Source organism: Nuphar pumila, chromosome 4 (genome assembly GCF_984573655.1).
Source record: "Nuphar pumila chromosome 4, dmNupPumi1.hap1.1, whole genome shotgun sequence".
NCBI lineage: Eukaryota > Viridiplantae > Streptophyta > Magnoliopsida > Nymphaeales > Nymphaeaceae > Nuphar > Nuphar pumila.
Genome location: NC_143252.1, coordinates 69,018,860 through 69,044,535, shown reverse-complemented (window position 1 = coordinate 69,044,535; position 25,676 = coordinate 69,018,860). Strand labels below are relative to the sequence as shown.

The following is a 25,676-nucleotide window of genomic DNA, read 5'->3' as shown; positions in this document are numbered from 1 at the left end:
TCTCGATTGTTATTCCCTTTCTTTTTAAGTAATCAGGAAGCCGAGGCGCTCTTCTCTCTCTCCCACGCGCCAAGGCTGTGTGGGTTGGCTGCGTTATTTCAAGGTCTCTCTCTCTCTCTCTCTCTCTCTCTCAATTTGTGGGTTCCAGTGACTTGTCCCTCTTTCCTACCATGCAATTATGGATTGAAGATCATGATTCTATCTGATCACCTCTTCTTCCCCTTGGGGGCTTGGAGGGAGGAGGCTGGATACCAGGCTTCCTTTTGCCTCATCATCCGATTCTCGGTTTTCAATTGAGGGCTGGTGTTGGTTTGTTCTCCCCCTTTTTCGGGGTTTCAGGTTTATGGTTTGTGGTCTCTCGGACATCTTCCTGGGTTTTCCTACCGTTGATTTTGCAACCGCTTTCTGTGGCTATTTGAGAACACATCAGTAGTTAATCATTTGATTTGTTGGCGATAAATCTTCCGGTTATTTGATGCTTGCTGTTTTTTTGTCTTTTCCTCTGCTGGGGCAGACATAGGCAGTGCAAAAGGAAGGAAGGAAGGGAGGATGCAGGGTGGACGCAGGGGCGGCGGCAGAGGCAGAGCCGGTGGCATGGATGATTTCCTTGGTTTTGGAGATCCCTTTGCTGGTTTCCTTGGGTTTGCTAATCCAAGAAGCCTGATGTCTAATTTCTTTGGTCGGGATGCATTTAATGACCCTTTCTTTAGCCGGCCGGGGTTCTTTTGTCAGGATGCTTTAGACGACCCTTTCTTTACTCGCCCGTTGGGGAGCATGTTTGGGATGGGCGGCGGTGCTCGTGGTTTCGGAGATCCTTTCCCTTCTGGATTCATTGAGGATGCATCTCCTCAGGTGCTTTCCATCTCCACGCTCTACGCATTCAACTCCAGGATGTGTCAATGAAAGCCAATCAGAACCTGAGTTCTTGTGCTTTGCTTATTAAAAATCTTCTTGCAGGCGCGTCCATCCACCAGAGGACCGGTCATCCAAGAATTGTCATCAGAGGGGGAAGATACTCCAAATCAGAAGGGGAATTCAAGGAAGCATGAGAGCGCCCACACCGAACCTTTCGTCCAGGATCCTGATGACGAAGACAATACAGATGGTAGCTGCTGGAAGAGAGCCTAGTTTTTGTTTGCATTTTATGTTCTCTTGCTTGATTCATGGCTAATTGAATTGGCGTAATGTTTGTAAGTGCGGAGGGGGAGCCGATATGTTCGACAGCGAAGCGAATGCAGTGGTGGTCAGAGGATGCAGCCACAAACTCGCAGTTTCATTTTCCAGAGCTCTACAGTGACATACGGAGGTGCAAATGGGTCTTACTATACTTCGTCTACAACTAGAAGAACTGGAGGCGATGGGGTAAGCCAACTGTGTGTGTGTGTGTCTGAGAGAGAGAGAGAGAGAGAGAGAGAGAGAGAGAGAGAGAGAGAGAGAGAGAGAGAGAGAGAGAGAGAGAGAGAGAGAGAGAGAGAGAGACGATCAACATTAATTAAAAGTGAAACTCAACAAAGCTTTGAGTCCCACAAGCATAAACATGACAGCAAAACATGAAAACACCATTTACACAAAAAACAGAAAAAACCCGAATACAAAACAGAAAACTCATCAAGGACCACAAACATCTAGATGGGGATCGGTTGGAGGCAGAGGCAAGTCTTTGAGATATATGCGGAAGATAGCATACACATCAGCCAAGACCCTATGAGTCAAACGGTTAAGGTTGAACGGGACATCCCGAAAAGTAGCATCATTTCTGGCCATCCATATGAACCACCACACTATAAATAACCAAACTCTCCAAATAGTCCACTTCTTTTCGCGTCTAATTATAGCAGGGCTGAGGATAAGATCTAACGCAAAGCAACCCTCCTGCACAACTAATGGAGCCCTCTAAGTTTTAGAAAACAATTGTTGAAACACTTCACACGACCAAAAAAGATGTGTAGTTTCTTCAGCCTGTCGACAAAGCACACACCAACTGAGAAACTGAAACCCCATCCTCTTGATATTGTTATGGGTTTGTATTCGGTCATGAAGAATCAACCAAGCCAATACCTTGGTCCTCGGAGATGGTCCCTTCGCTCATAAAGCATTTTTGGGGATCCAGCCCGGACCTGGAGGTAAAAGAGAATGGTAGACCTTATGGACTTTGAAAACTCCCGCATTCGAGACTGCCCATTGAAGCCAAGATCTGTCTACCCCCACGTCCAAATCCCTATCAAGAAACAAACGCAATGCCCTAAACTATATTTTCCTCAAATGCGATGTGTATGGTCCACGAGCCCCACGACGAATAGCAAGCAAATCGATTAGACCATATTTCAGCCAGAGGAAGTTTGCACATGCATCTTGTGAAGTATCAGCCAACCAACACTGCTTCATAACCAATGCCACACTCCTTTTACGCAAAGCAAAAATTCCTAAGCCAGCCATAGTCCTTGGCATAACGATGGAGTCTCATCCCACAAAGTGCCTCTTATAAGGTTTATTTACACCACGCCACAAAAACCTTGACAGGACGCGCTTAAACTGTTGCTTAACGTTGACACGCATGACACAAACCGACATGAAAAATTCTGGAATCGCTGACAAAACATGCCTGATCAAAGTAATTCTGCTTGCAAGAGACAAATATCTGGCACGCCAAGACTGGAGCTTAAAACACACCTTGTCAACAACCGGTGCCCATGATGTTTTAGAGGTTGACTTGACTTGTAGGGAGAGCCCCAAGTACTTGATCGACAACGACCCTAAAGCGCAGTTGAATTTTTTTTTCACCGCGTTTTGACTGGTCGGATCGCCATGCAGAAGCGTGACCGAACACTTATTTTCATTGAGTCTCAACCCAGACAAAGCTGCAAAAAACATGAGAATAAGCCTTACGCGAAGCATCTGCTATAGTGAAGGCCTTCGAAAAACTAGTATATCGTCTACATATTGTATAATATGCTCAGAAGACCTTGGATATCCAACGACTGTACGAAGCCCCTTGTCTGCGTGCGTCTAAGAACCACCGCAAGTCCTTTTGCCACTGTATTAAACAAAAGCGGAGATAACAGACATCCCTGCCATAGGCCGCGCTGCAATAAAAACTGCTCACCCTTTACCCTGTTAATGGACACCATGGCTTGTGCATTGGTAAGGAGCTCTGACACCCATCTAAAAAAACGGCTGCCGAATCCCATGTGATTCACCATTTGCAAAAGAAAAGGCCAGTACACAGAATCATATGCTTTATTAAAACCAAGCTTCAACACGAAGTAAGGAGTACGACTCGCGTTCTTGGAACGAATGACCTTTGAAACCGAGATATATGTTTGTTGAACTCTCCTATTAGGAATAAAAGCAAACTGAAAATCAGAAAATAGATTAGATACCACCAATTTGAGAGAGAGAGAGAGAGAGAGAGAGAGAGAGAGAGAGAGAGAGAGAGAAGGTTGACGCAGTGTTCTTTGTTTGTTGTGTTTGTTTGTTGTGTGTGAAGCAGGTGATTGAGGAAGAACATAAGGAGGCAGATACAACCACGGGCAAAGCGACTCATCGTACATCACGAGGGATCCGCGACAAGGTATGGTATCCTTCTGCTTCCTCGGGCATGTGTGTTGTTACTGTTGGAAAGACATATAGAGTGGGTCATACAATGTGAGAACTATGTTCAAAACCAGTTGGCTTAGAGGCATGCTTTTGACGCACTGTCTTCAAAACGAGAGTTGTCTCACTGGGATAATGCCTTCTATGAAATAGACTTCAGCGCAACTTCACTCCTAGAATACAACCGAGCTTCACTTGTGTGCCAAATGAGTCCACACCCTGCACTGGGTGAGAGCTATTATTACCTTGACACCATCACCTTGAATAACCTCTTGAATTACATACTCTTGTTTTTTTTTTTGATTGGCAAGCTGGGGTTAGGCAGACCCCTACTAATACAAGGTATAAGATGCAGTTACATATATGAGAGGGAAGGAAACGAGTTTGGTGGCTTAACTTTCCACACCCTATCTCTGTCCATGACATTCATTCTAGCTAGCCGCACAATAATTGTGATCTTTGCTTACCCATGCACATTGCACTCGATCAAAGTTCCAAAGAAGTTCGGCTACTTGAGAATTTCCTGGGATCACATCTTCCTTCCAACATCTGATTTGTGACCAAAACAACGGGATGATTCAATGACGAGAGGAGATCATCTTGATGATATCAACCCAAACACACCACTCTACATGTCAAGTTAGCCTGTCGACTTAGCCAACCCAAGAATAAGTGGTGCCCTTCCTGATCTCTGATGGTGAATCCCACTGGACTCGTCAAGGAGACCTGAACCCACATGCTGAAAACGTTAATTTTTAGCCATCCTACTATAGGGCTCTTCCATCACCCTGCATACAGCCATTTCCTCATGATTGAACAGTTCTGGTCATGACATATACGAAGAACATTCACTCTGATCTCATTCAACACCACCATTGAAATTTGTAATGGCATCAATTTAGCATCATCAAATACTACTTTGTTCCTAATTTCCCAAGTTTCCTGGTAAGACATTGGAAAGAGACCAACCATGCATGTTTCTACTTCCTTTCCCTGAATTGTTGGCTTCCCCACCAACATAAGGCAGACTTTATCTCAGTAGGAGGAATTTTAGGTCCTCCAAATTTACAAACCATCTTTTCTCCAAATCAGTTTAGCAACCGGACATAATAAAAATAAATGGTTAACCACTCTTTGTCGTATTCAAATAGAGGGCACCGATTTACCATCGACATCCCCAATCTTTTTAATCGGTCAATGGTAGGAAGTCTATATTCCACTGCAAATCGTAGTGTGAGGGCTGCTCTTGGAATGCGATCCCCATGCCACCCTTATGCCTACAAACCTCCCATGCTTCTTTAGAAGTGAAACCATCCTTGAATGTCTCTAGCCCCTTTCCTCCTACGTTGGGCATTCACAAGGTTCACAATTTGTATAGACTGATGATGGGAACAGTCCTGCACAGTTGCACCAGAAAGCACACATATATTTTCAAAACCATTGCTGATCATGTCTGTGACAGTCACCGCTTGCATACGTCGTAACATGGGAAGAGAGACATCCTCTTGAATAATCCGCACAAGAGGAAATTTCCCATACCAAGGATCAAACCAGAAATTTACAATATCTCCTCCTATTAACCAATGACCTTCCTCTTCAAGGATGCTCATGCTTTTTAACACACTTTTCCACCCCCAAGAGCATCCATTAGTTCTCCACGTGAACCAAATGCATCCCGTTCGATGATACTCGGGAGTTAATAATCGATACCACGGGCTAGGATCTTTGGAAGCCACCACCCATTTCATTTTTTATATCTTGGCCAAATTCATCTCCTCTATCCGCTTTATACCCAGGCCACCCTCTTGTGACTTGCACACTTCCCATGACAAAAATTGAGTATGATGGACATTAGATGACCCTGAAAAAGTGGTATTTTGGGTCATTAGGATCCGACCCGAGTCCATTGTATCCATCGTATGTACAATCTGGATACAATGGACCCGAGCCATGTAATGTTTTATTTATTCGGGTCTCGACATACTAGACCCGGACCCATACTTCTGTAATGTAAACTTATGAATACAAGTTTAGGTCACGATTTCTGTGTTGAAATCGTGACAACCGCAATTCATCTTAGCCCTCTTCTTCGTCTCTCTCTCTCTCTCTCTTTTCTCAATACAGGTATTCTAACATGGTATCAGAGCGAAGATCCATCTGAAGGCTGAAGAAAGTTGCCGACAGGTGCGACGATCAGAGATTTGAGGTTTTTCGTTCCTTCTCTTCTACTTTTCTTCATTTCCTTTCTCCTTCTTTCTATTTCTCATTTCTTCCTTCTTTCTAAAATTTTCTGTGCACCCGACCCACATCTCACGTGGGCTTGACATTCACGTGGCTGATTTCTTCCCTCTTTCTGAAATCTTCTGTGCCCCCGACACACATCTCACGTGGGCTTGACCTTTTCATGGTGATCTGAGATTCACGTAAACCCTGTTCACGTGAATCCAGACTGTGCAAAAACAAAGGTGATTCTAATTCACGTGAATCGTTGAAATCGATTCACGTGAAACAACAAATCGACCACGATCCCTATTTCAGATCTGCTTTTGTTTGGTATCATTTCATTTGTCCCCTTTGCCCAATCTCCTCCACTTTTTTTTTTTTGCATATTCAGATATCCCAACTTTCCTCGTTTTTTTTGCTATGTTTTTCTTCCCTGATTCTCATTTTCTACACTTGCCTGAAAACATATCTAACGTGTAAAAGTGTTTTTCATCACGTCAATCTAAAATTTTTCAAGAGTGTAAAGAAAAGTTCAGTGTTCAGTCTCACTATCTTTTGAATCTTGTGGTCTCCTATTCAAAAAAAAAAGAAAAAAAAAAAAAGAAAAGAAAAGAAAAGAAAAGAAAAGAAAAGAAAAGAAAAGAAAAGAGGGAGGCTGAGCACTTCGTGAACACTCTTGTTGAATTTTATTTCTCGATGGATCCTTATTCTTCTCAATCGAATCTTTCTTCAAGCTTTCTCAATCAATTCGTTTCTGAAAAGTTGAATACCTCAAACTTCTTGATTTGGAAGAGACAAATTATTCCTTTTATAAGGAGCCAAGGTCTCTTAGGTCACCTAGATGGTCTCACCAGAATTTGCCCCGAGAGAAGAAAAAGATGATAAAGGGGCGAGTTCAATTATATATGTCAAAAATGCAGAATATCTCATCTGGGAAAGGAAAGATCAATCGGTAGTTGCATACATCACTTCTACCTTGTCTCAAGAGGTCCTGGTTGCCATCCCTGACAACTGTACAACTCTTCAACTCTGGGAGCGACTGGTTCAGACGTATTCACAGGTTTCACAAGCGAGGATGATTTTTCTCAAGGGAGAATTTCAATTGCTAAGAAAAAATTCCATGACTATCATGGAATACTTGAACAAGATAAATATTATCACAGATCAACTTGCAGTTATAGGATGTGCCGTCAGTGACAGTGACATGGTGCAACAAACTCTAGTGGATTGGGACCTGACTACAATATGATAGTCATTTCACTATTGTGTCTCCCTGTCCTTACCTTTGATGAGCTACAGGCTAAATTGATCCAATATGAAATGACTCTGAAGGGTTTTTCTGAAGAAACTCATGTTCACACAAATTCCCAAGAAGTTTTTGCCACAGGAGTGACTTATGGTCGAGGATGAGAACGAGAGAGGCAAGGGCGAAGTGGACACGGAGGACGTGGTTTGCTTCCCACTCCTAATGTGTTGACTCATGCGCAGGGACAAAGACCCATCCCCACTTGCTTCCTTTGTAACAAAAGGGGGCATATCAAGGCGAATTGTTGGCATAATCCCAAAAATAAAGGAAAGGCTCCACAGACAGAAATCAAAAGAAAGTTCACGAATATCAGAGACAGTGGGGATCAGTGTTGTGAAAAGCGTTGAGGCGTAGCGAGGTGCTCCACCAAAATTTGAGGCGAGGAGTAAGCCTCGAGGCGCAAAGCGTAAGCCTAAAAAAATACATAAATTTAAACTTAAAAAATATATAAAAATTATCTAAAATTATAAAACAAGTCGATCTGGAAAATACGGGGGCCGCCAACGAAGAGGTCGTCAACTAGCGGTCGGGCTTCCCGAAACGCCTCGTACATGTCGATGAACTTGAAGAGGCGCTTGGTGCTCCGGCGGGTCTTGGTGACGACCTCAGCGAAATTGAGGAGGTGGATCACGACGCCCCGGGCGAGGTTGGCGAAGAGGGACTGAGACACCTGGGGAGACTCCGAGAATATCGAGTCGCAGAGATGGCGCTCCCCGATGAGGTAGACTCCGAGCAGTGGCGGAAGGCTCGGGCCCACTTGATGATTTCCGATTCGAGGGCGTCCCACTACATCTTCTGCACCTCGTCTATATCGATTTGCTCGAGACCCATCTTCTCCGAGATGGCTTCCTCCAGGAAGGCCTTGCGGGAGATGCTGTAGACCTGGCAGCATTCTGTCTCGTAGCCCGAATCGATCATTATCTTCGATATCTTGGCGATCGGGCAGCTATCATTGGGTGGGTATGGCTCAGAAGGGACCGACTCGACGATCGGCCATCTATCATCGGCATTGGCATTGACGTAGTTGGTAGCCCGGAGTCGGTCCCCATTGTCGAAATTTGACGGTTCTTCGAGGATTGATCACAATTCCTCCTCCAGGAATGACATCGCTCGCTGAAGGAGGGCCGCCACTTTTCCGGCGATCGACAGGCCTCCCGGTTCTGGGGAGGGGAGCGCCTGAACCAGTGAGTGGATGCACATCACGAGGCAGAGGAAGGCGCCAGAATCACGGTGCCAATCGATCTTATCGGTGCCAGACTCGTGCCTCGTCATCTTTCCGATGAGGCAATCGATAAACCGCTCGACGCATTCCGGGATCTCGGGGTTTCTAGCCAAGGGTAGGTCGGGGAGGAGCACGTGGAGCTCCCCCGAGACGAGATCAAGGTGCCCATCTTCTTCCCTTTCGTGCCTCTCGTTCCCTCCATCGTCGTCGTTGCATTGGTGAAGGAGGAGGCCGAGAAGGGAGAGACTGTGAGAGACGAGATCAGAGAGGGACTGCAAGAGACGAGAGAGAGAGGTAGGAGAGATCGAGACGAGAGAGAGGGGCTGCAAGAGACGAGAGAGAGAGGTAGGAGAGATCGAGACGAGAGAGAGAGGGGCTGCGAGAGATGAGAGAGAGAGGAAGAGACTGTGAGAGACGAGAGAGAAATAGGGGCTGCGAGAGAAAATTTAGCCCAGGGTCGGGGGTAACATTATGAGGCGTGCGCGCCTCACCGCGAGGCGCGTCTCGCCTCGAAGCGTACGCCTCAAGGCGTAAGAGGCGTACATCTCAATGCTTTTACGCTTCATGCTTGCGCCTCGAGGCACAAAGGCCCTCGCCTTGAGGCGAGGCGCGCTTTTTGTGCCTTGAGGCGCACTTTTAATAACACTAGTGGGGATATTAAAAATCTACTGATATCCACCTTGTCAGAGTTGAAATTGAAGCAGAGTGATGAAGGCACTTGGTTTGCCGACTCAAGGGCAACCACTCATGTGACAGACAATGTAGGTAAACTTTCTAACCCTATTCCTTATTTTGGCAGAAGTAAGATTGTCACTGGTGATGGATCCCACCATCCTGTTTCTCATGTTGGAAAAACTGTCATCCCCATGTCACATTCCACTCTTAAACTTTTTGATGTTCTTCACCCTCCCAACATCAAGAAAAATATTATCTCTGTTTCCAAACTTATTCACTCATTTTTCTGTGCAGGTCAAGGACCTATGCACGAGGAAAACATTCGCTGAAGGAAAGAGACGAGACAATATGTATGTCTTTGAAGAAGCTCCATGTCATTTCGTCTGCCCTGTTTATCAGATTCAAAGTCTTCATTAGAGTCGTGTTCATCCTCTTCTGCAAATGTTTTTAGTATTTCTGAATGTAATAAGCCTTTCTTATGGCATAGTCGATTAGGACATTGTGGGAGTCATTTTATTGAGAAACTTGTCTCTAATAACCTTATTCCAAAAGAAAGTCTCAATGGGGATGAGAGCAGTCAGAAGTGTCCCAATTGTCTTTCATGCAAAAGTCATGTATTGCCTTTTCATTCCATTAATAAGAGAGCTTCAAAACCTTTTGAAATAGTTTGTTCTGATGTATGGGGACCCGTCCCAATTGTCTCTGGATCTGGGAGAAGATACTACCTAATCTTTGTTGATAACTATTCTCGATACACTTGGATATATTTCATAAAAAATAAGTCGCAAGTCTTTCCTTTGTTTCAAAATTTTCTTTCCTTGGTTAAAAATCAATTTTCTGAGTCCATTTAATTTTTCCAGTGTAATGGAGGTGGGGAGTTCTCATCTCGTGATTTTATTTTTTTTCTTCAAAATAACGAAATAGGAAGAAGAGTGTCCTGTCCACACACCCCTCAACAAAATGGGATTGTTGAGCAAAAATATAGGCGTATCGTTGAAAGTGCCATGAGTATGCTTCATGACAGTAATCTTCCCATCAACTTATGGACAAAAGCTTTCCATTCTGTCGTACATGTGATAAATAGACTGCCTATGGTTCTGGAAAATAAGTCTCCTTATTGCTGTCTTTTTGGAGCTCACCCTAGTTATCATGATCTGTCTTCAGATGTGTTTGTTATGTGCATATTGATCAGTTCCTGAGAAACAAGTTTCAAGACAAAGCCCAGAAGTGTAGATTTGTGGGATATGCAGATGACTACAAAGGATATAGGTGTTATGATCCAACCACCAACCGCATCAGAATCTCAAGAAATATTGTTTTTGATGAGCAAAATTTTGATCATAGAGCTGACGCAACGGATATGTCCCCTAACAAAACTGAAGTTTACTATCCTTGGCTGAGTTCAGAACTTTTTGCTGGTTCCAACGAAGCCTGTTCCTCAGACTGTGTGCAGCAAGAAGAAGAGATGTATGAGAACACTGGGACATCGGGATCACAGAATGAAGGGGAAGTACCATCATTCTTACCGGGCAAATACAAAGGCATTTTCTATTCTAGACAGAAACCGACAGCATCAAGCCATTCAGATCATGTCTCAGTTGTCAATCCTACTTCCTCTCATACTCTTGAGGTAAAAAAATTAAATCGCATACGACATCCTATTGACATGTGGGTTAGCTATAACAACTTCTCCTTGGATCTTCAACTCTTTTTAACTGCCCTCAATAAGGAAGATGAGTCCATTATGTACTATCAGGCAACCACTTCTATTAAATGGGTAGAAGCCATGAATGATGAAATGCAAGCCTTGCGGCCTTGCATAAATGTGGAACATGAGAAGTTGTTCCCAGATCACCTGACAAAAATGTTGTCGGATGCAAATGGGTCTACAAAATAAAGTACAAGCCAAATGGAACCATTGAACGATATAAGGCAAGACTTGTGGCAAAAGGGTTCACCCAAGAAGCAGGGCAAGACTATGATGAGACCTTTAGTCCGGTTGTGAGAATGGAAACAATTCTAATTATTATTTCCTTGGCTGTTGAATATGGATGGAAGTTGAGTCAGTTTGATGTGAAAAATGCATTCTTGCATGGGGATTTGAAGGAGGAAGTCTATTTGGAACAACCCCCTGGATATCAAGAACAAAATTGTAAAACCCATGTGTGCAGGTTAAAGAGAGCTATTTATGGACTAAAGCAAGCATCTCGCTCTTGGTTTGATAGCTTCTCGCTTGGGATTCAAAAACATGGATTTTCACGTTCCGTACTGGACCACTCATTATTTATTTTTAAAAGTCAGACTGTGACCACTCTATTATTAATTTATGTTGATGATATTGTCATCACAGGAAACTCTGAAGCTCATGTCAAAGAAGTAAAAAACTTACTAGGTCAGAGGTTCAAAATGAAAGATCTTGGTGTTCTGCGCTATTTTCTTGGTGTAGAAGTTGATAACCAGGATCATGGCTTGACGCTCACTCAGCACAAGTACACCCTAGATGTTCTCAGGAAGGCAGACATGAAAGACTGCAAACCTCTAGGAATTCCGAGTGTGCTTCACCAAAAACTTAGTGCTCATGATGGAGATCTGTGTGACGACCCCACCAGGTATCACATCATAATAGGAATGTTACAGTACCTCACATTCACTCGATCTGACATTATTTATTCAGTCAATCAAGTGTCTCAGTTTATGCAGACACCAAGTACTGAACATATGGAAGCGGTTAAGAGGATTCTTAGATATCTGAAAGGGACTATTGGGGATGGATTGACATATTCACCACAATCATATGGCAAGGATAAGCATGAACTCACTGTATATTGTGATGCAGACTGGGCAGGAGATCCTGATGAACGATGATCTACATCAGGATATTGTGTCTTCATTGGAAGGAATTTAGTCTCTTAGAGCAGTAGAAAACAAAAAGCTATCGCTAGATCAAGCACTGAGGCTGAATATAGAGCCATGGCTGCTGCTACTGCCGAAGCCACATGGATCAGGCATCTACTAACTGAAGTAGGAGAAAAGATCTCCCACTCTATCTTGCTATGTGACAACCAAAGTGTTATCAACATGTTATTCAATCCAGTATATCACAATCGTGCTAAGCACATTGAGATCGACCAACACTTTGTGAAACAGAAGGTTGAAGAAAAAGAGATTGAGCCTGAGTTTGTCAATACTGAAAGACAAGTTGCAGACGTTTACCAAAGGGTTAACAAATGATCGTTTTTGGATGCTTAAGGCCAGTTGTTCATGGTCCAAAACCATGATCAACTTGAGAGGGGGTGGGGGGTGAAAAAGTGGTATTCTAGGTCATTAGGACCCGACCCGAGTCCATTGTATCCATCGTATGTACAATATGGATACAATGGACCCGAGCCATGTAATGTTTTATTTATTCGGGTCTGGACATACTGGACCCGGACCCATACGTCTGCAATGTAAACTTATTAATACAAGTTTAGGTCACAATTTCTGTGTTGAAATCGTGACAGCCGCAATTCATCTTAGCCCTCTTCTTCGTCTCTCTCTCTCTCTTTTCTCAATACAAGTATTCTAACAGACCCATCCATAGGAAATTTGGCATCAGCTGCTCTTGTGCACCGCATTTTGGGGAAGTTGAAAAACTGCCATCCAATATATAGGAAATTATGACAAAATGGATTTAATAAGAACAACTCTCCCTGCCATAGATAACAATCTACCATTCCACCCTTCCATCCTTCTTTGAAATTTCATGACAAGAGGCTCACAAAGCTTGGCAGTAAAAAACCCAATGAAAACAGGAACCCTTAGATACCCAAAGGGGAGTTTGTCTAATTTCCATCTCTACACATAGATCTGATCAGAATTTTTTTACCAAGTGATAAATTAAAAGGAATAAAAGTGGATTTTTCCTTACTAATGAGAAGACCTTATATACGTTGAAAATGGTCCAATATCTCCAAGAAGTTTTCTACTGAATACTTCGTATCCTTGATAAATAACAAGGCATCATATGCATAGAAGTTGTGACTCCATTTAAATTATCGAATAGTTGCGGGAATAATTTTGGAATTTGCCTCTGCAAACAACCTCCTAGTGAGACGTTCCATGACAATTAAGAATAGATAAGGGGAGAGAGGATCACCTTGTCGAATGCCACACGAGCTCACCATTCACCATAATAGCAAAGGTTGGAGATACACACATCATCATCCTCTCGATAAGGCGGATTCAAGAAACTCACAATCAACTTTATCGTATGGCTTTACCAAGTTGAATTTAAATAAAATTGTCTTTTGCGAGCTAGGCACCCATTGAAAATAAGATGAGAGAGAATCGTTTACGATGGTTTGGACATATTCGGCGAAGGCCTAATGATGCTCCAGTTAGAAGGATGGAGAAATGAGAAAATATATTAGTTAAAAGAGGTCGGGGTAGGCCTAGGAAGACATGGATGAAGGTGATAGGAAAGGATATGAATGCTTTGAACCTCACCGAGGACATGGCACTGGATAGAAATGATTGGAGGAGAAGGATTCATGTGGAAGACCCAGAATGATTTTCTTTGTTGGTTCATATCGCCGACCCCAATTGTTTTGGGATGAAGGCGTAGTTGTTGTTGTTGTTGTTTTCTTTTGCGAGCTAGCTTCTAACATATACACAATCTCATGAGATGCAACAATCCTTTCTTGAATTGACCTTCTTCTTAAGAATGCCCTTTGATTTTCAGAAATAATCTTTTGTAAGAGTGCTTTTATTCTATTGACTATATGTATCCATACAAAAATTTCCCTTTACGGGATCCTTTCGCATTTCAACATTTTTGAGTGAAGAATCTTTTTAGAAAATAACTCGCCTCCGTTTTTGAAAAAGATGGGAAAGAGGGACTCGCTTGTCGGTACGAGGTTCGACCGTTCCTGGCGCCTTTATCAGGGGTAATCAAACCAATGATCGAATCAATGCCTTTTGCTTTGCCTAAATTTGACTAAGAGATTATTAAGCCCTAAATGCACATGAATCATGCTTGTTATGAAATTTGAGAAATCAAGGTTTAAAATATGATGCATGCTTTTGAATTTATTTTATTTTTAGAACACTTAGAAAATATTTCAAAATTCTAATTCCAAATGAATTTCGAAATTGAGTTGAAAATATACTTTGAAACTCTGCTTAAATTTTTTTGAAATTACTTAGAAAACTATTTGAACTAAAATTATTTTGAAAATAAAGAATAAAATTCGATTATGAAATGGGAATTGAGATTTGAAATTTGAAGTGGAATTTTGAAAATGGAAATCGAAAATAAAAGTTGAGTTTGAATTTGAAATTAGAATTGATGTTGAAATTGAGATTTGAAATTGAATTTTGAAAATCTAAGTTTAAGTTTAAATTTTAAAATTAAAATTTAGCTTTGAAATTGGAATTTAAAATTAAATTTAGAAATTGAAATTTAGAATTAAAGTTAGAATTTGAATTTGAAATTGGATTAAAATTGGGGTTTTAAAATTAGACTTTGAATCTAAGATTGAAATTGATTTTTGAAAATAAACTTAAATTCACCTTGAAAAGTAATTTTGAAAATGAACTTCGAAAATCACTTGGAATATTTTGATATTGAAATAATTTGAAAATGAAAGCAATGAAATGATGAAATTTTATGATGAATGCATTTAATAAAGAAATTTGAAAGATTTTATTTTAAAATATGATTTTGTACCTTTATAGAATTTAAAACAAAATTAATTTTTAATACATTCATGACTATGGCTACAAATATATCTCAAATTAATTTATATTTTAAATTCTGACAGAGGAAGAAAAGTAAATTAATTTTAGAAAATATGATATTTAAAAAAAATGACCTAAAGTGTAGGTCGAATTTTATTCAATAAAAGATAAAAATCTTAAGTATTGTTCGCATTCTGACTATGGCCAAAAATGTAAATCGTCTACTTAGGGTTATTTACCTTTTATTAGAATGGTGCACGTGCCATTTGTGTTTCACCATAGTGCCATTTTTGAAAGAAAATAAAAATTAAATGCCACAGTCAATTACCAAAAATTAAAATGCAATTACATGCTCATCCATTCTAATCTAAACAAAAAATAAAAATTCTCATTAAATGAAATTATTACAACCCCAAATTTAAGCTGAACATTGAAATTCTTTAATTCAAAAGAAAAACCAGTATCTTCCACGCTTCCCTGCAAAACACAAGATGATACAGAGCAACAAAGATACGAGATACAAAAATGTAAAGTAAAAGTTGCGAGAAAGTAAATGTGGAATCTAAATGGTTGCAAATTAACATGCACTAGATGAAAAGTAAAGATTATGTTGTGAAATTAAAAGTGTAATGACATGAATATGTAGATGATGAAAGAAGAACAAGACATAAAAGGCTAATTTACAAAGGAAAATTATGAAATGCAAAATACACGAAATGCAAAGAAGATATAAGGCTAAAATACGAAATGCACCAAAAGGGAAAAATCATCAATGCATTGAATACGTGAAATATGAATGCGCAAGGATTGAATGTAAGTGCAATAATGAAATCATTGACAAACTTAAACACTAAAACATTCATTCTCAAAATTGAAGTACTAAATAAAGAAAAACAAAAATTGCGATTAAGAACTACTAAATGGAAAGGAATAAAAGGCTAAATTTTACAAATGAAGTTACAGGACAATAGCAAGAAACATCTAGATTGAAATTGAAAGAAATGTGGAATGGATGATATGCAAAGTGCAGAGGATGAAACGTATATGCATATGCAAAGAATGAAATGCATGTGCGTATGCAAAGTGACGGGAATGAAATGCATGAGCATATGCTAAAATGCAGGAAATGAAATGCATAAGCATATGCTAAAATGCAGGAAATGAAGTACATAAGCATATGCTAAAATGCAGGGAATGAAATGATGCATGAACAAGATAAATTGAAATGCACAGAAAATGCAGATAAATGATATGCAATGCAGATGAAATTAAGAGATACAGGAAAATGGACGAGATGCAGAGTGAACAGGATGAGATGCAATGCTAAATAAAAAACACGCTGATGATGTAGCAAATGGAATGAATGCAACAAATGCAATTGCAGGAAATTCAATGAAGAATAAAAAAAAACGAGATGAACACACAAATGCAACATCAAAATATGATGAAATGTGTATGAGATGAATCAAAACAAGATGCAGATGCGTGCAAATGATGATTAGAAACATTCAGAATATGCAATGCATAGGATGTGTATATACGAAATCAATTGGAGGAGTGCGATGCAATGGAATGCAGGTGAAAAGGATGCTAACGCAACTCGCAGAGAAAGGGGAAACACGACAGACATTGGACTTCACTGCAAATCAAATGAGATTTCCTGACAAATCAAATGCAAATGCTGGAATGAATCCATGAAATCCGTGATGAGATGCTGAGTTGGTTCTGTGAGATGACATGCGATGTAAGTATGCTGATGCTCAGCAGTACTTAGACGATCGATGCGGTTGATGAGATGCAACATAAAAAGATGCAGATGATGTAATCGAACACGATAGATGCTGATGTTGAAACAGGAAATCTGCTGAATTAAGATCAGATTAGATGAAATGTGCAGAAGACTATGGATGCAGAGATGCTAAAATCATCAAACGATGCTATGAAATTGAAATAAAATGCGATGAATGAAAAATGCTTATGCGATGCACAGATTGAAGAGAAAAAGAAAAAAAGGCAGATGCAATGTTACACGTGCAGAATTAAAAAAATACAGGACAGAGGAGATGCTAATGAAGACGATGATGTCGATGCAATGAAATATGAGGAAGCAAATAAAAGAAATGCAGGGAAGATGCAGGAATGATGCTGATGAGATATAGGGATGATACGAATGAACAGAGATCTAAAAAAAATGATGTAGAACACGCAAAAAATATCAACAGTTGCAATTGAACGCGATGATGTGCGATAAAATAAAAAAATGCTAAATCAAAATGCACAGATTAAAAAGGGAAGAACGAAATGCAACTGAGATGCTAAAACGTTAAAACATTAAAACATTAAAACATTAAAATGCAACAAATATTAAATTGCAGAATGATAAAAATGCTAAAACACCGATTAAAAAGAGAAAAACCAGAAATGCTAAAATGCTAAAACATGAATATAAAAGAGGAGAAGAGGGAAGAAGGAGAAGAAGAGGAAGAAGAAGAAGAAATATTCACCGGTTCGGATCTGATTAGATTGAGAAGAGAGGGAGCCTTCCACCTTTGCACTGTCGTCGGATTGATATTCTTCAGCCGTGAGAAAAAGAGGAGGATAAGAAGAGAGGAAGGGGAAAGAGAAGAAGGAGGGAAAAATCAGAGGGAAGATGGCTCGTTTTCCCCTATTTTAAAAAATCGACCCCCTTTCCTCTCCTTTACATGAGTTTATAAAGGAGAGGGTGGTTATGTTTTTTTTTTCAAAAATGCCCCTTCCAAGTTTTAAATTTTTTAAAAAGGGGTTAGTTGCAAAAATTTTCTGAAAATCCCCTTTTATTTGACCTAAAACCACTTTTATAAAGCTTTTTGAATTTTTGCCTTTTTATTTATTTATTTATTTATTTATTTTGAAATTAATCCAAGAAAATGCTATAAGAAATATAAGTGACTTAGGAGGTGGGTCCCAGGGTCAGAAAAAGTAATTTTGGAAAATTTGGGGTGTTTACACCGTCACTTTTGAAATGATCTTGAAGACAAAGTTACAAAGACTTATCGGGTGATAATCCTTCATCTTTGTTGCTCTTGCTACTTTTAGTATCAACACTGTATGTGTAGCGTTAATTCGTTTGAGCAATTGACAAGAAAAAAAAATATAGTTATAGATGCATCCTCACCAATGATATTTTGGAACTTCTGAAAGAAGAAAATTAGGAATCTATCTAGACCTGGGGCACTGCCTTTCTTCATTGAGACTATCATTGGGATTACCTCCCTAATCACCATCAATATAAGCAATTAACTCTAAAAAAGAGGAAGATGATAGAAATAGCCCTTTGGTGATGGTATTCCTGATATGGTGAATGCTGAAACTGATTGGCTGAGTGAACTACATGAAAGATGTTTGGTCTGGTGATGGATAAGTAAGTCAAGGGTCCAACCAATTGTCGGTATGAAATTGGATCATCAAGTAGAGTTTCATCTTTCAATTTTAATTTTGCATTTACAACTTACGGCATATCAACCTTTTTATCATCAGGTATTCCAGATTTGGAAATAGTATCTGTAGCCAGTTTCATTTGAGACAACACATATCCTCGAGGAGAATAAGCCACTTCAATACCTATTAAATACCTTAGAAAACTAAGGTTAGACATACCAAAATGTTTTTTAAGAATATTTTTAATTTCATCAATTCCCTCTTTCACTTTTTTGTGATGATCATATCATCCACATATAATAAGAGTATGCATTTGAAAAAAAGAGCAGTGTCAATATAACAAGATTTATAACCCAAGTTTAGCATAACATTGCTAAACATATCATTACCAAGCTTTGGGGGCTTGCTTAAGCCCGCACAAAACTTTTCTTAATCGAAGAATTTTTTCTCTCTTGATCTCAAGACCGGAAGGAGGATCCTTGTACACTGCCTCATTTAGGTCACCATTCAAAAAGGCATTTTTAACATCAAGTTGGTAAATAAACCACTTTCTAATAGATGCTAAAGAATGGGTATCCTAACACTAGTCATATGAGCTATGTGTGCAAATGTCTCTTCATAATCTATTTCATACTCTTGGGAATAACCTTTTGCTACTAACATTTTGCCTTATATCTTTCTAAGGATTTATCTCTTTTTGCTTTAGCCTTATAGACCCACTTATATCTTATAGTCTTTTTTCTTTTGGGTAATTGTTGAATTTCTCAAGTCTTGGCTTTCTCAAGGGCACCTATTTCTAAGCTCATAGCATCAATCCATTCAAGAATTTCCTTAGCTTCTTTTTAGGTTGCGGATTCATAAAAAGAGTGAATAGACAAAAGACAAGCTCTATATCTTGGAGAAAAAGTCTCGTAAGACAAATCTTTTGGGATGTTTAAAGAATTTACTGGATTTCCTAATACTAGATTCTCTTAGATTTTGGTTTTGTGAGTATCTATCAAGTGCACATGGGAGATGATCAAGAGTTCTTCTAAAATAAGTTTGAATATCATGATTCTGGGTATCCTCTCTATGAATACTAGAGCCATCAATATGCATATCATTATCATGCATACCACCATTAGGGGGGTCTTATTTGGCAATAAATCATGAATACTCGAAACTATCCTTAGCCTTATTAAAATCAAAACCATTTTCATTTTTGAGAAAGTTAACATTTCTTGAGATATAATTTGTCATTTTTTTTATCATAGCATTTATACCCTTTTTGGTTATTAGCATAACCAAAAAACACACATTCAATGGCCTTGGGAGGTAATTTGTTTTTTTGTCAATAAGTACAAAACATTTGCATCCAAAGATTCTTAAGATTCTTACATGAGGAATGGTTTGATATAGTTTTTCAATTGGAGATATGTTTTGCAAAGTAAATGAAGGCATTCGGTTGATAAGATAAACTGCAGTTAGGGCACTTTTAGTTCTTTTTGAAACATTTTCTGAGATAAGCAAAGTTCTTATAGTTTCAATGATATATCGATGCTTTCTCTCAGCTAAACCATTTTGTTGAAGGGTATTTGGATAAGATCTTTGGTGTGAAATCTCATTTTCTTTTAAATAAATTTTTAAGTCCTTAGACGAATATTCTTCCCTTGAATTTGATCGAAAAATGATAATATTGGTTTGAAATTGGTTTTATATAATTTTATGAAATTCTTTGAAACATGAGTCAAATTTTTGTCTAACGAAATAGATCTAAGTATACTTAGTATAATTATCAATGAAAATAACATAATAGGAGAGTCCTTTTGACATGACTAGCGCGGGTCCCCATACATCTGAATGCTCAAGTTCAAAAGGATTTTATGAAATAAAAGTTCTAGGACCAAAAATAATCTTCATTTTTTAAAGAATACATTCATTACTTCAAAAATGAAAAAAGATACAAAACTATTTTTTTCCTTGACAAAATTCCAACTAGCCTTCCCCTTCCTTAACTAACGATCCTGCACCCAACATTTTTTTGATGAGGAGACCTCATACCCATAATTCAATATTTGTAAGATAGATAAAATATTTAAATTAATTTTTGGAACAACTCTAACTTTAGGTACTTGAATTTTTTTTGAAATGTTTGAAAATGTTTCAATACTTTTGATTTCAAGATTAGTTTCATTATCTGTAAAAACACAAGAGTTATAAAAGGATTTTGTGCATTCGAATAAGAGCGATTCTAAAGGAGTCATGTGAAAAGAGGCACCAGAGTCGAGAATCAAAGAAAGCATAGTTGGAGGAGAGGAAGTAGATACGATGACATTCGGAAGTAGATGTAGAGGAGTTCTTAAAGAATTGTTGAAATGCTTTTGTTAGATGATTAATAGAATCCTCAAGTTCTCCTTCTCTCATGGTACCTTCACCACAATTTTTGGGCGGTGTTTCTTCAAACGGTTGCTACCTTTCTTTCGAGGTTAGGACAATCCAGTCTAATGTGTCTCATCTCTTAACAAAAATGACAAATCACTCATCTTTTTCCTTCATTGTTATATGTTCCTCCATTGTTAATTTTTCAAAATTGAGGAGGTTTATATGCTTTAACATTATTACCGGGTCTTGACACGTCCAGATTTTCTCATTTTCTTTTGTCATATCAAGTTGGGTCTCGGCTTGGTATATTTTTCCTAACGCATCATCAAGAGAGGTAGTTTCGGTCCTATGTAAGATATTGGACAACTTACTCGAATTCGGGTCTTAACCCGAACAAGAAGAAAAATAAATGTTCTTCCGCAAGTTGTTTTTGCCTTTTTTCAATGAGGGAACCTTCCAAATTAGGCTCAAGCAAGGCTAATTCATCCCAAAGAGGTGAGAGAGTACCATAGTAATCTCTCACACTCTTATCTCCTTGTTTAACACCTCAAATCTTTTCTTGTAAAAAGTATTTTTGTGTCAAGTCTTTTTGTACGAACATACATTTAAGAAAAAATCATGCCTCACTTGCCTTTTTTAATTTGACTATGCTTGCGGCAATCTTGAGGTCCATGCTATTAAGAAACCAAGAAAGAATTTGGGCATTTTCGGCTTCCAATCTTTCACTTTGACGTAGTGTTCTTTGAGTGCAACCTCTCTTTCTTCATCATTGAGAATCTTCACTTGCTTCATCATTGAGAATCTTCACTTGGTCACCATCTTTTTTGGTCAGTATGAGTTGGGGTTCACATGCAGTATCACTTACATGCTCCCATAATTTATTCTCCTTAATGTGGTGCTTCGTAGTGCCCACATCAAATAGTTGGAGTCATTTAGCTTGAAGACAATCACTGTTATGAATTCTTTTTTGTCCATTTGGATCGAGTGAGACTTTGCTTGTGGATGAATCTTCTTTTGTAATCACGAGCTTTTGGAGAAGAAGAGTTACACAAATACAAGAGCCTAAAGCTATAATACCATCTAATGAAACAAGCAAAAATACAAAAAAGATAAACACAAATACAAATGAAGTGCACATACCCTAATTCATCTAAAGAGGATACAAAATGAGAACAATCTCGAGAATATAACACACAAACATAATTAGCCACTAAGGGCATACACAATAGCCACTAAGGGCACCCTCAACACAATGTAAAAAATATAAAATCCACTAAAAAATTCCTAGAAAAGCATTGAGATTACAAGGGGTTTTCAACCCCTATTTATAATACAAGAGGGAGTTAAGGGGGCAGCCCAACTAGACATTGGGCTAGACCCCAACGGTCCATAAAGTACAGAAAAAAGGAATTAAAAAATAAAGGAAAATAAAAACAAAAAAGATACACAAGCCTCTAATAGGCTGACACCTACACATGGTTGAAATGACTGAAATACCCCTGATGAGTATTTCAGTTTACATAAAACAGAAAATAGTAAATAGAATATATATATTTTAACAGTGATTCCAAAGAGGCCGCCATCTACCATAATTAGTTATGAGCATAATCCCAGTTAGAAAAAAGTTTCTCCATGCTTGCACACTTTCAACGTGAGACTTTGATCCATAGCATCAATGACATCAACATTGATTGATGCATCCTCCCATAAACAAAGAACTCACACAAGTTTTATAACGATCAAAATTCCCTATGAACTGAAAATTCTTAAATCACCTTTAATTCTGTCCATTTCCTGATTCGTGAGCTTGGTTTCCAATAAGAAAATTATATCTGCCTTTGCCTTACAAAGTTGACTTATCATCTCCTTTCTAGCCCACTCCCTTCCTGAACCTTGGATGTTCCAACCAACTACTTTCATTTGGATTGTTGATTGTATAAAACCAAACTCCAAGAAGCTTAATACTGCACAAATGCATTCAGTTCTTAATTGCAATTAATTGACTGTGCTCAGCTCCACCTCCTGCCTAGGATCCGTACCAGATGTAAAGATCAGATTTGGGTGTCCCACCATATCCAAAGAGCTGGGTCCATGCTTCAAAAATTAACTTTCTATATTTGAGATAGCCCCCTCATCATGTTGGACGTCCCCTACATTATAGGGATCTCCATCAAGGAGATTAAACTTACCAACTTGGCTCCCATCTTTCCCAACTAAAATCAAAGAGCTAGACAAAGTATTAGGTAACTTCCTTTTACATGAGATTCTTTCCAAAATAACAGTTTTACCGGACTGATCATCCTCACCGGGATCCGGTGATTCCTTGCTCAACACATCATGATCAGACCTGAAAATATCATCCCCACCATGAGTTCCATCTCCGTCACCATCCACACCCATCTGAGTATTTGTACCGCCAGAACGTTCCTGAATAGGTTCATTATTTTGTTTATCTTGACTCACATGCTCATGATTTGAACACATGATTGCTTTCTATGCCAATGAAAAACACGAATGAGTAAGAGAATGGCCTACATACACAAGACCCTGCGCCAATGTTGTGAAAAGCATTGAGGCGTAGCGAAACGCTCCACCAAAAATGAAGCGAGGTGTAAAGCGTAAGCCTCAAAAATATATTTTTAAAAATATATTTTTTTAAATATCTAAAAATACAAATAAAAAATGCTTTGTGAAAAGCATTGAGGCGTAGCGAAACGCTCCACCAAAAATGAAGCGAGGTGTAAAGCGTAAGCCTCAAAAATATATTTTTAAAAATATATATTTTTAAATATCTAAAAATACAAATAAAAAATGCTTTATTGATCTTCAACAACCAATATAAAATAAGAAATATCAAATAAATACCGAAAAATATGAGAATAACATGTAAAACAGTAAAAGTAACATTAATGCAACAACTTAACGAGCATTCAATGAAAATTTAAGTAACAAAATCACTAACAAATTAACAATCAAATTCCTCAACATCATCATATAATGCAAACAAATTCATCTAAAGCTCTAATCCATATCTACACTTGGTCTCACAAGCAAAAACAAACAAACATTTTCATTTAACAAAAAATTATTTTTAATTTCCATGATCTAACAGTCAATTACATTTTCATACACAGTCACATGCATATTTGCAAATAATTACACAAACTGAAAGTAACAATTTCTCGTATACAATTTTTATATAAACAAACTAAAGCTAAACAAACAAAAGCATAAACAAACTAACAAAATTGACATATAATTTTTATATATAGTCAATTAATTGCAAAAAACTCCAGAAGAAAATGAAGAAGAAAAAAGGACGGAAGAAGGGGAGAAAGGAAGAAGAAGAACCGAAGAAGAAAAGGAAGAGAGAGAGAGAGAGAGAGAGAGAGAGAGAGAGAGAGAGAGAGAGAGAGAGAGAGAGAGAGTCCTAACCCATCGGGCCTCCGCCCTCCTTTTTTTTTAAGTATTAGCCCCCATTTGACCCAATCAATTTGAGGCATGTGCCTTAGCCTGAGGCGTGCCTCGCCTCGAGACGTATGCCTCAAGGCCTATGAGGTGCACACCTCGGGCCTTTTGTGCTTCACATGCGTGCTTCGGCACAAAGGCCCTCGCCTTGAGGCGAGCGCATTTTTAACAACACTGCCCTGCACCATGACAACAAATAGAGGGACATCTGTCTCTCTTGCACCAAACCATAAAACAAACATTAGGAAAGGTATAAAACTAAGAGTATAAGAGATTTTTTTTGAAAGGCAAGCTGGGGTTAGGCAGATCCCTACCAGTTATACAACTATACCATTGGGTTTTGAACCTGCAACATCCCAACACAAGGTGACAGGCACTAGGTGCTCCTACCAGACAAGCGGAGCCCCATTGGTATATATATATATATATATATATATATATATAGAGAGAGAGAGAGAGAGAGAGAGAGCGAGAGAGAGAGAGAGAGAGAGAGTTTTAGCATAAAAGAAAGGAGAAAACTCTAGCTAAGAGTGCTGGTGAGGAAAGGGTAATAGAGCTCAAGTTAGAAGTGAGCGATGTGCATGGGTACATATAAGCCCAAATCCACCACCCACAAGAATGCTAATAGGTTTTCAATGGGTGTTAGGCCACCCAACAAGCCAATAAGAAGTGGAGGTGGCCATTTGTAGTGTTGATGCAAATGGTAAGCTGTCTGGCTTGTCCTTCTGTTATTTCAGGGGCACTCTGTAACCAGCCATCTCAATTTCAGGAGCTCAAGTTAGAAGTGAGGGATGTGCATGGGTGGATATAAGCCCAAATCCACCACCCACAAGAATGCTAATAGGTTTTCAATGGGTGTTGGCCACCCAACAAGCCAATAAGAAGTGGAGGTGGCCATTTGTAGTGTTGATGCAAATGGTAAGCTGTCTGGCTTGTCCTGTTATTTCAGGGGCACTCTGTAACCAGGTATCTCAATTCAGATGGGAATGTGGATACGATGCAGATGTTGCACAATCTGAACGAAGGTAAGTAACCTAAGGTGGACATCTCTTCCTTTTAGTCTGTTTTGTTCTCTAGTTTAGATGTGATGAAGAACATTGTCCCTGTCATACAGATGAGCTTACCGGTTTTAAGGAGGAGTGGGAGAGGAGAGCGATGCCGCATCTGCCTGGATGGAACCAAGGTTTTGGTGCACTGCAGCAGCATGGAGATCTTGGTATGCGGTGTTGCATTCTTTTGCTTGTGCTCACTGCTCCTGACCTTGCATATCATATAACTGACTTGTTTGTGTGCAGGCACTGGTAGGCAGGCAGGGAGCAGCAGCAGCAGCAGCAGCAGCAGAGGATGGGCGCTTCCATCAAATGAGCAGCAAGTTGGCGTGGGTAAAAAAAGCATGGCAGGGAAGGCGAATCCAAGAAGTGGTTCTCAGTCTACTTCACATTAGCACATGCACGTCACCATTACTCTCTCTAGCATCCCTGCTTATATTGTATGGTCCTCTTCCTCATGGTTGGTCGGTCTAAGTGCACGAGACAGTATCGTGACATTTATTTGCGGGTTTGCATACGTAATCCCTGAGGCAGATGTTTAATCTTTCATACATTTCATGCTTAAACATGCTTTCACGAACAGTGTGATTCCATCCAATTTAAGGTTGTGGTGGTGGTGACTGTGCGGTGGTTGGACTGA

The 25,676-nt window shown here is 39.2% G+C and overlaps 1 protein-coding gene and 1 long non-coding RNA gene across 4 annotated transcripts; both read left to right on the top strand.

The window, feature by feature from the left end:
• On the top strand, positions 1–25,676 carry LOC149840261 (uncharacterized). 3 transcript variants are annotated; one of them, XM_090003087.1, is made up of 8 exons: positions 1–103; positions 515–852; positions 958–1,105; positions 1,196–1,362; positions 3,491–3,571; positions 24,937–25,012; positions 25,102–25,203; positions 25,283–25,676. In XM_090003087.1, exons 2-8 carry the CDS (start codon positions 550–552, stop codon positions 25,429–25,431), a joined length of 1,026 nt encoding a protein of 341 aa, XP_089859213.1. In that variant the 5' UTR covers positions 1–103; positions 515–549; the 3' UTR covers positions 25,432–25,676. The 3 variants fall into 3 exon arrangements, with proteins under 3 accessions (XP_089859213.1, XP_089859212.1, XP_089859214.1); XM_090003086.1 differs by lacking the exon at positions 1–103 and adding an exon at positions 179–339; XM_090003088.1 differs by lacking the exon at positions 1–103 and adding an exon at positions 206–346.
• LOC149840262 (uncharacterized) lies at positions 22,480–23,882 on the top strand. Its single transcript, XR_016431389.1, has 2 exons — positions 22,480–23,128; positions 23,258–23,882. It is a non-coding gene; the product is annotated as an uncharacterized LOC149840262 (long non-coding RNA).